At 46.5% G+C, this 11011-nt stretch overlaps 1 protein-coding gene across 1 annotated transcript in view; it reads left to right on the top strand.

Moving 5' to 3' along the window:
• Window positions 1-3035: 3035 nt before the first annotated feature.
• Window positions 3036-11011, top strand: part of fat2 (FAT atypical cadherin 2) — a gene marked incomplete at its 5' end in the record, with an annotated part of 60267 nt that continues 52291 nt past the window's right edge. The window contains 3 exons of the mRNA XM_080465961.1: window positions 3036-5322; window positions 6459-7409; window positions 9192-9503. Of these exons, the coding sequence (XP_080322087.1) occupies window positions 3036-5322; window positions 6459-7409; window positions 9192-9503 (3550 nt within the window). The remainder of the gene's footprint in view (window positions 5323-6458; window positions 7410-9191; window positions 9504-11011) is intronic.

The raw sequence follows: 11011 nt of genomic DNA, 5'->3' as shown, positions 1-11011 counted from the left end.
ACACTAACAACTAACCAACAACATCTCCAAGAAAACCAACCAACCAACCAACCATCCAACCATCAACCACAACAACCAACCAGCAACATCTCCAACCAACCAGCAACACTGACAACTAAACAACAACCAACTAGCGACACCAGGAACTAATCAGCAACACTTCAAGCACAGGCGGACAAGGACCGTATGAATTGACCTAAACCAGCAACTCTGTCAACCAGCCAACAACACTTACAATCAATCTGCAGCCAAGCAGCAAAACCAACTAACAGAAACACCTGCAACTGACCACCAACCAACGAAGTTGTTCATTTGGAAGATTTAAGACGTGCACGCACACACGCATGAATGCACGCACGCACGCCAAGAAACAATTTTCTCGTCAAATGTGAGCCACCAACATGTGGTTGCAGGTTGGGACACACAATGTGTGGGAGGAGAATGTTTTTAGGTTTGAAGGGTTCGACTGAGCTGCATTTTAAAGAAAAGAAACTTTGAAGCCGTTTTTGGATTTGTTGTAATCTGTTTCAGGCTGTTATAGACAGAGTCATGTTGTACCTGGGGCCACGTTTGGTGTCACATCATTCTTGTTCTGTGCTTAAACATGTGAAGTGTGTCTGTAGTTCCACCTAAGATCCTGTTTGTGCTAAAAAATTGAAATAACAATAATAATAGTTCCCACTGCACACTGAACCGAGATGGATTAGTTGTGTTCACAAAGCAAAGCTTGTCATGATGAATAAAATCCACCTGAAAGCTCAAGTAACTCTACCAGAGGGGATTGCTTCATACATCATCGTGACAATCCTAAGCGGCTGAAAGAGCCATCAGATTGGTGACTCAGCAGTTTTTATCAAACAGGAGCCAGAGCATATAAATACTGAGAGACACGCCATATATTAAATACCTTATGGGAAAATCCCGTTAGAGACCCCCCGATGACGTGATGGCGGAAAAATTAGTCTGCAAACATGTGAAGTCTGACGAAACCCAAACAGCAGCCTGACGCTGAAATCTGATTGTCTGTCACCTGGTGAGCGGAGATAGCATCCCCCACATACCCCACTCAACAACCTCAAAGCAACCACACACACACACACACACACACACACACACACACACACACACACACACACACACACACACACACACACACACACACACACACACACACACACACACACACACACACACAAACTTTTAAAGTCTGCACACCATCGTCTGGAGTCAGGCAGGAGCTGACCAGTGTTACGCAGATTTCCGCCTGCAGAAGAACTGAGTCTCCCTCGTGCCGACGTGTCAAATGAAAGATGTCAGAATATAAATTGGAATGTTAAATTTAAATGAGACACTCAAGCTATGCGGATTCCCGGGTCTGATTGATGGTTATAGTGACACTGCATGAGGAGGCGCACTATTTGGCAGGTGGAGTTGAATAAAGTTCTCATACTTCATTCAGATGTCAGTTCATTCAAGCAAATGTGATTTAAGGACACTTTGTTTGAATTAATCAAAGAGGAAAAATGTGAATAAAATCAGCTGAAAGTGAAATTAAGAGAATCAGATAAAATATAATATGACCCAAAGGAGAGGTGAAACTGGCATAAACAGATAATGCTGAATTTTATACACATAAAATATATGCAGTAAGAAAAATACAACTAACACTACTTGTAGTACTACTACTACTACTAACTGCAATTAAGATGCATAACACAAAATGAAATAATACTGTGAGATGTAAGAAAAAAACACATAAAACAAAATTCTAAACAAATAGTATATTGATATAAAATGCTAATATGAGAACAGAAATGACATGCAACTGAAATTAAATACAAATATACAACAAAATGTAAATATAAATGGAAGTAGAAAACTGCATAACGGCAGTGTCACATGTGCTCCATGTGCTCCCGGTCATTTCCAAGAGGATTCCTCGTGTCATTCCTAAACAGATTCCATGAATAATGAACGGCTGTTTGTCTTCAGAGCGGCATGGCGGCAAAGTGGTTTGCACTTTTGCCTCGTACGGAGAACATGGCGGGTGCAAGTTTGGACTGGTGTGGACCCTGCCTTCACCCACTGATAGCGAGGATCGAGCCCTGAGTTGGATAAAGTAGTGTGGAAGATGGATTGATGGATGTTTGTTTTCACGTTTGGCTTCACTCCTCTGCTCCTCTGTTCTGTCACTGTGAGGGCGACAAACAGCCAGAGACACTGACTCTGATAACATCGACTCTGCCATTGCAGCTTCCACCTGAAGCATGAAGACGAGACAGATACAGATCGTCTTCAAACGGCCCGGGGGTGGGGACAGGGGAAAGTGAAATCGTAACAGCGGCAAAGTGGAGGAGCGGTTCACGAATTTGTCTCAGAATTAAATCATTTGTTTTAATGAGAGAATCTGACCCACATACTGGGTAGGAGCAATGCTACAACACTACAGTTACTGTATGTGAGCATTATTAAGACAGGAACTTTCCCAAGTAACTTCTTACTTTTTATCTGCAGTGATAGTTACTTTTTCTGGCACGTTTAAAATAAATCTTGCCGTACTTGAATCCGTCACAGTTTGCAGTGAGATCAGCATTGAACCACCCACCATTGTCTACATAAATCAAAACCATCATACTACAAATCCTCCTCATAGCTGCGCGCTGACAAAGGCTCAGCAGAGATAATTTGGATAATACTTGTTGCGGAGGTAATGAGGGGGATGCCACCTGTCTGAGAAAGCTTCAGGCTGTTCTCTGGCTCTGAAACAATGCGGAGTCCTAATTTTTTTCTCTACGGACGAGTCGGGACAGGCCTGGCCTCGGGCCTCTGACTCTGCTGTGTGTTCACTTTGTTTTTTTTTTGTGTGGAGTTATGTGGGAAGTGATCGCAGTACCTGCACAGCAGCCTTGCGTACCACTGTTATAAGTCTTGTTCTGTACGTGCAGTAGCCGATTCACATTTCTTTTTTCCTGGTTCACTGCATGCCACTTAAATCGTCTGCTTCTGTCTTTCGCAGCTCCGTGGAGTGACGGAAGATGGCCGCCTCAGGGAGGACGCTCCTCGCTGTGGCTGCGGTCCTCCTGCACGCGGGGAGGTGTGATGGCATCGTGGGAAAGCCAAAGGGCAGCTCTCCGCTCCGGTTCACGCACCACCTCTACAATGCCACCGTCAACGAGAACTCGGCCCCGCGGGTGTACGCGGAGACGCCAGTGAAGATGGGCATCCAGATGATCGACCCGTTCTGGAACATCAAGTATCAAGTCGTGTCCGGTGACGATGACGGCTTCTTCCAGGCGGAGGCGGTCAGTGTCGGAGACTTTTGCTTTCTGAGGATCAAAACTCGGAGCAGCAACTCTGCACACCTCAATAGAGAGGTGAGAGACTCATACACTCTGACCGTGGAGGCCACCGAGAGCACCTCCGACCTCCAGGCAAAGGCCAAAGTCATTGTCCAGGTGCTTGACACCAATGACCTAAAGCCCCTCTTCTACCCCGCCTCCTACAATGTGGCCATCGGGGAGGATACTCCCCTCAGGTCCAGTGTAACTCGAGTCAGCGCCACAGACGCGGACATTGGCAGCAATGCCGAGTTTTACTACTCCTTCACCAGCAGGGCACATCCGTTCATCGTGGATCCGTTCACAGGCGCGGTCAACCTCGCTAAGACGCTCAATCACAGCCGCACGAACAGATACGACCTCACCGTGTTAGCGGAGGATCGCACCAAGAAGATCTCCGGAGTGCAGAAGTTTGGAAACGTAGCCAGAGTCACAGTTACTGTCCAGAAGATGCACATGAAAACGCCACTCATCAACCCTCCCTCTAAACCCAGCTTCTCCTCAGATGGAGGGGTGACCATTAATGTCCACGTCGAGGCCGGAATCAGGCCTGTGGAATCTCTGATGATCGTCGGGGGCGATCCCCACAAGTATTTTGAAGTAATCCCCTCAGGTGTCCAGGGCTCTGACTTCCAAGTGATCTCCACAAAGAGGATTAACTGGGCTCTCACTCCTATGGGGATGAATCTGTCCCTCCAGGCTAAAGACTGGAGTGTTCCCAGTTTACGCTCTCCAGTTACAAAACTCCACATTCCTGCATATCATTACAGCCCGCTGGCATTCATGGAGGACACCTACATTGTAACCTTGAGTGAGTTTTCTCCTCCTCAATCGTACGTCGTTAGAGTTTCTCTAACCTCAAGTGGTCAGAATGTCACCTTCAGCATTAAGAATAATCCAGACACCTCGAAGTTCAAGATGAACCCGCGGACGGGGATCATCGTGACCACAGAGAGGTTTGACTACGAGACAAAAGATCGGTACGAATTTGATGTGGTGGCCAATCATGGTGAAGCTGAGACTCACATCGTGGTCGAGATCACAGATGAAAATGACAACAGTCCGCAGTTCACTCGCTCGTCCTTCGAGGCCTCATTGGATGAAAACTCTCCGGTTGGAAGCAGCGTTTTGAAAGTTTCAGCTTCAGATAAAGACAACGGCAAAAACGGCTTTGTGACCTACGCCATCGCAAACGCCGGCCAGTCACCTTTTACCATCGATCCCTTCACGGGGGTCATCTCCACCTCTGAACACCTGGACTACGAGCTGATGAAGCGCAGATACCACCTAAGAATCTGGGCTTTAGACAGCGGCGCCCCCTTCAGTCAGGTCAGCGAGTGTCCCGTCACAATAACCTTGAACAACGTCAACGATAACGTGCCCCTGTTTGAGAGGGTGAACTGTAACCTCACCGTGTCCCCCGACCTGCCCGTGGGACATGCGGTGGTCGAGCTTCCTGCCATTGACCTGGACGAGTTGCAGCAGCTGCAGTACGTCATCGAGTCCGGGAACGAGATCCAAGTGTTCGCCATCAACTCAGCTTCAGGAGCCATCACCCTCCAGAAGCCGATCCCCCCGAACCAGGGTTCGTTCACGCTGAAGGTCATCGCCTCCGATGGGAAGCATCAGTCTGAGGCATCGGTGGTGAGAATCACCGTCACAGACCGAGGTGACGAGCCGGTGACCCAGTGCAGGGAGACGGGAATCTTCAAACAGCTCACCGACAAACTCATCGAGACAATCAAACCTGATTTATTGAGTCTGGAGGAGGACACCTTCTCAGACGTCCACATCACCAACAGACATTCTCCAAAGTTTGACCAGAGCGTTCCCAGCTCCATCGACCTCTCGGAGGATCACCCATTAAACGCCACCATTGTCCAGGTCAAAGCCACAGACTCAGACTCGGGATACAACAGTCAACTCGTCTACACCCTATCAGGAGGGAACGAAGATGGCTGCTTCTCCATTCACACCTTCACAGGTGAGTCACACTGCGCAAGGTAATAATACTCTGTGAAATTAATGCACTAGTTACTGCAGATACAATGTAACTAGTTATTTGTGATGGTCACACAGCTGTATTATCACAGTGTTGCTGTGACACATGAGCAGAATATTCAGCATCGTGTGCATCAGACTGATTCATTCATTAAGTTCAGTTGAAATTACAGAGTGAAGAGGGAGGAAGATCTTTATCATCTGGATGTTAGCACATGCAGACATGCAGACGGGGACGCTGCCTGCTATTCAAGCTGCTAAGGCTAATCACACCTACTGCGGATGCACACTGATGCTACGTACAGTGTGATAGTTTTTAACATTGCTCTAAGAAGGACTGAGTTCATACAAGATTAATGAGGTGTTCATCTGCCACTTAACACTAGTGACAGAGCTCTTCCCTGGAGACTGTTTGGGATAGTGATCATGCTGAAGTTGACAGTGGACTCAGTTAGCAGTCGTTGAAATTAGATTCCAATCTGGTGACTGTTTATAAATGGTTCAGTCATATATGAATTGATTTTATTAAAATTTTATGGGAGTTTAACCACATACATACATACATACATACATACATACATACATACATACATACATGCATACACACACACACACATACATACATACATACATACATACATACATACATACATACATACATACATACATACATACATACATACATACATACATACATACATACATACATACATACATACATACACGCAGACAAAAACACAACCTTCCCCCAACTTTTGTTGGCTAAGGTAACAATCTATGGAGTGTAATCAGATTACTGCTCGGTATAAATGCCAGTGGGATTACAGTTACACATCTCCTATGTTGCTATCAGGACGATTGAGATGGTCCAGGAGTAATGAAGTGATCCTCCTCCATTAAAAAGGAGTTTAGTGAAATAGCAACAGAGAAAAGAAACGGCTTTGGATAATGCTAATGCTAAAGCTAAAAATCAGCCCAATGAGCAGGACAGAGAAAGTTCTGAAAATGTTTTCATTTCTACTGAGAACACCTAAACTGACTTACTCATTCATTGATGGTAGTCAGTTCCTCGTAACTGTTTTGGAATTCCCGTTTAACTTTGTCATTTTTCAACATCAGGTGACTTGCAGCTGGTTTGTCCGCTGGACCGGGAGGTGAAGGAGTTCTACATTTTGAACATCACTGTGTACGATCTGGGGTTTCCCGTAACGTCTGCATGGAAATTCATAGCCATCAACGTGCTGGACGTTAATGACAGTCCTCCAGTTTTTGACCAGCAAAGATACGTCGTCCACGTCTCCGAGAACACGGAGCCGGACTCGGTGGTGTTCACCGCCCGGGCTGTGGACTCAGATGCTGACCTGAGTGGGAACGTGGTGTACTCGCTGCTGACCTCCACCGATGCGTTCAGGATGGACAAGGTGAGCGGGGAGCTCACCGTGACGGCTCACCTGGACCGGGAGAGCTCGCCCCGACATGATCTTTGGATTGAGGCCCGAGACCAAGCGAAACCGGGCTCCCAGCTCTTCTCCATCACCAACCTGGTGCTGGTGGTGCAGGATGTCAACGACAACCCACCCAAGTTCGTACCCAAAGTATACAGGGTCAAAGTGCCTGAGGACGTCCCTGTGGGCACCCTGCTGGTCTGGATGGAGAGCATGGACCTGGACCTGGGCAGCGGAGGCCTGGTCACCTACAACCTGAAGAGCACAGAGGGTGGGACCTTCCAGCTGGACTCCTCCACCGGCGCCCTGACCTTGGAGCGGGAGCTGGACTTTGAGAGGCGGTCACTGTACAACCTGACGGTGCGGGCGGTGGACCACGGCCTGCCGCGCTCCCTCTCCTCCTCCTGCGTCGTGGAGATCCAGGTCCTGGATGTCAATGAGAACCTGCACCGGCCCGTCTTCTCTGAGTTCGTGTACGAGGCGGTGGTGATGGAGGATGCAGCGGTGGGGACATCTGTGGTCACGCTGACGGCGTCAGACAAGGACCTGGGCAGAGACGGGGTGGTCCGGTACTTCATCCAGGATGGGTCCGGACTCGGGGTGTTTGCCATCGACCAGGAAACAGGTGAGAAACACTGTCAAAATGAAAACCTCTAACTCTTATCTGCTTGTGAAGTCCAAGGTGGGGGGGGGGGGTCGTCAGAGGGACAACAGTAACAGTAAATCACACCGTGCCTGTCTCGTCATGATGTGTTTTTCATATGTTACATCAGTTTCCGTTAAATAAAAAAACAAAAACCTTTCGCTCCGCCTGGAGGAGTTTACAGGAGCTGACCCAGCAGTTTGGATCATATTATACGTAAATGATGTGAAAGTAGCTCATCTCAGAACCTTCACAGTTTTGCCAAACACGTTTAACAACCTGTAAACAAGTTGAAACTTAAAACAAAACAACCCCCGGATGTATATAATTATCTATACACAATTCTGTGCAGGCTTCCAAGTGCCCGGTCGTAAGTATTCATATTTTTCTTCATTTTTCAAGCGAAAAGGCAAAAAGGCAAAACTTCCTTTTACATGCACACTAACAAAACTCGCTAAAGCATCAATCATGACTTTCAGGTTTGTTTGGTTGTAAATTAAAGTCGTTTACCTGAAGCTGCAGGAAATGGAAAAAAAAAAAAAGATTCTTCTTTCTGACATAAACAAAATGGAACATTTGGTGTCCAAAGGTCACGTTCAGGTTCCAACAGGAACTCTTTTCATTTCCTCACCTGGTGTTTCAATAAGTTTTCTCCTTTCGATCAGACTTGTGAGGTGAGGCAAGGTTATATGTACGGCAGCGTGCCGACTGCAGCACAAAAAGCAGCAAAAACACTAAAAAATACAAAGTAAAACTTTTTTTTTATTTAATTTTTTTTAAATACTGTAAATATACTCTGCACCACAACAAAGAAACCCTTAAAGTTTAAATTTAAAAGTTATTATGGCACTATCTTAGCAGTTCAGCCCAGCTGTATGGCCCCTGAAGTGAAATGTGTTCTGGAGTGATCATGAAACCTCTGCTGATGATCACACTGCGACTGATCCGTCGTGACTGTGGAAAGTACAATTCAAATGAAATATTGATGCGTTAACACTTTGAAATGCTGCTGTTAATGCTGGCTATGATATAAAGGCTTGATTGTCAGAAACTAGTCCACAAGAATTTTGTAAGTCATCCACATGACCCCAGATATGAACTTCTGCCTGACACCTTAAACCCCCCCCCCCCCGGTGCAACTAAAACCTGACAAGAGCAAAGTGAGTGTTCTTCCGGTGCTTCAGTTATTCGTTCCCTCGTGTCCTCAGCTCATCATGTCGGGTCCCCACTCTGAAGACGGGGTCTTTTCTCCCCCCAGGGTGATTTGTGTGACTTTCCATCAGACAGTGAGGATTTTGGGGATGGGGGGGGGGGGGTTTCAGATGAAGGCCTGCTGTCAGAGCTCAGATACGATCAGGAGGTTGTACATTATCTCTTCAGCTGCTCTCTGCCTGCGTCTCCCATCACCACGCACTGTTTTGGCAACACAAACCTGTCAACGGAGATTTGAGGATCCAAGCAGGTCACATATGTGACCCTCCAGGAGAAGAGGGAGGCACTGATTGATCCTACAGACTGTACGAGCAGATACCAGAGAGGAGGAGCGCGCTGTGCTCTCTCTTTCTCTTGTTTGATCCTGTTCCTGTTTGCAGACTTTGTGATTTATGCGTTTCTTTGATGTTTGCTATCTGCTCCAGATTGTATGATTCTGGATGATGATTTTATCTCCTTCCCTCATCGTCCTTTACATTTTTATCGTTCTTTAAATTTTTTCTGCTGTCTGTGCTGTTAACCCCCCCCCACACACCCCCCTCCGCCTCTCAGGTGTGATCCGGACCACGGGGCCGTTGGACCGGGAGCTGAAGCCTCATTACTGGCTCTCTGTCTACGCCAGAGATCTCGGGACCGAACCTCTGCTCTCTTGGACTCACGTCTTCCTGGAAGTCTTGGACGTCAACGACAACGCTCCCGAACTCTCGCAGCCGGTGTATTTCGCCGCCGTCCGGGAGAACGTGGAGAAGGTCTCCTCCGTCATCAAGGTGTCGGCGTCTGACGTGGACTCGTCCTCTGAGGGGAAACTCTCGTTCCACATGCTGGAGTCCCAACGAACGTTCTTCAACGTGGATCCAAAGACCGGTCAGTACCATTACTACACTGAAGGAGGCGCTGTTCTCTACACACAATGTTCACGACGTACATGATTACACAAACTATAAAATATACAAAGCAAAATATTTAAAAAAAACAAAAAGGAGAGATTTGACTTTCTTTTCTTGTTCGTTTGATGAATTTTAAAAGCTTCATGACTCAGGACCTGTTTACACGACAACGTTTTGAAAACTTTTTAAACTTTTTGACTCTGTCTCCGGGGCCGTTCACACGAGAACACCGTTTCACGTCAACAAGCACCGTTTTTGGCCGAACATCCACACGAGGCAGCATTTTATAAGCTCAAAAAAGTTTTTTTTTTTTTTTTTTTTTAAACACGGGTCCCAGAGTGGGGAAAATTCTAAAACTCCAGCTCAGCTTTTAGGTGTGGACGGCGAAGACGATCATCTGTGGAAAAAATATGACTTAATCCCCCCCATCGCGGTCTGCGATGTCACCTAATAACCACAACAATGGCGGTCTCCATGCTCCAGGTGGCGCTGCAGAGGTTACTGACGAGTCCAGTAGTTTTTAGTTTCAGTAGTTCTATAGCTGAGAATCATTGGGATAACGTTAGAACTTTGTTGTCTGTCCGCGTACAATTATTAACATTTCGTTCTCTGCACACATGGCTGTGTGTGGTGTCCATACAAAAACAGCTCACAGCGCCAACTTGTGACTCAACATACTTACTACCTAATTCAACTACATTTTTAGCGTTTCTGTGTGAACAAACAGGGTTTTTAAAACGTCTCCGTGTGAACACAGAACTTTTCTGAAATGAGAAAATAAAGACGAGGCCTGTTCACCTGAAAGGTGCCAGTATGACTCCCGGTGTTTGTCTCCATGTTTAGTCCAGTGCGTGCTTTAAAAAGCCTTGACTTATCATTTTATGTCACGATAGAGCAAGAAAAGCCCACCGCGCATTTCCGCAAAGCTTTTAGGTGCACTGATGTGTCAGTGAGTTATGAAGGGCAATTTTACAACCATAACCCATTCACTAACTCACACATCGATGGTGACAGCTGGCACACAAGGTGCTCAATCATTCGGCTCCAGTGAATTTCTTAAGGCCACTTCGACATTAGAATGGAGGGAATCAAACCTGCAACGTTGTGAGTGAAAGACGACCAACTAATCCACAGCCACCCAGCTTGTGTGTGTGTGTGTGGTTTTTGTTTTTATCTTCCTGCATGATATTGCAGGTCTTTGTTCAGAGTGTGGATATGATGTAAATGCTGTAACATAAATCAAACCAAACAGTAAAAACTGTCTTCATGGGAGCAGTTTTATAGCAAAGCTGCAGGGGTCTTCTGATGTTTGAGTTCATTCTCTACATTTAAACCTCACAGTTTGGACTGGAGTTTAATCAAAACCTGTGTGGTAACAAAGCTTTTACGTGGAGGTGTCTAGGAGCCTTGTAAAAGTCCTTCAGATAAAACAGAAGGAGGCGGAAGAGGAAGAGCAGCTCGTTGGTGACAGATGGTTTCACCATG

Source organism: Lipophrys pholis (assembly GCF_963383615.2).
Source record: "Lipophrys pholis genome assembly, chromosome: 6".
NCBI lineage: Eukaryota > Metazoa > Chordata > Actinopteri > Blenniiformes > Blenniidae > Lipophrys > Lipophrys pholis.
The sequence above is the reverse complement of the archived record's forward strand: the minus strand, read 5'-3'. Positions and strand labels throughout refer to the sequence as shown.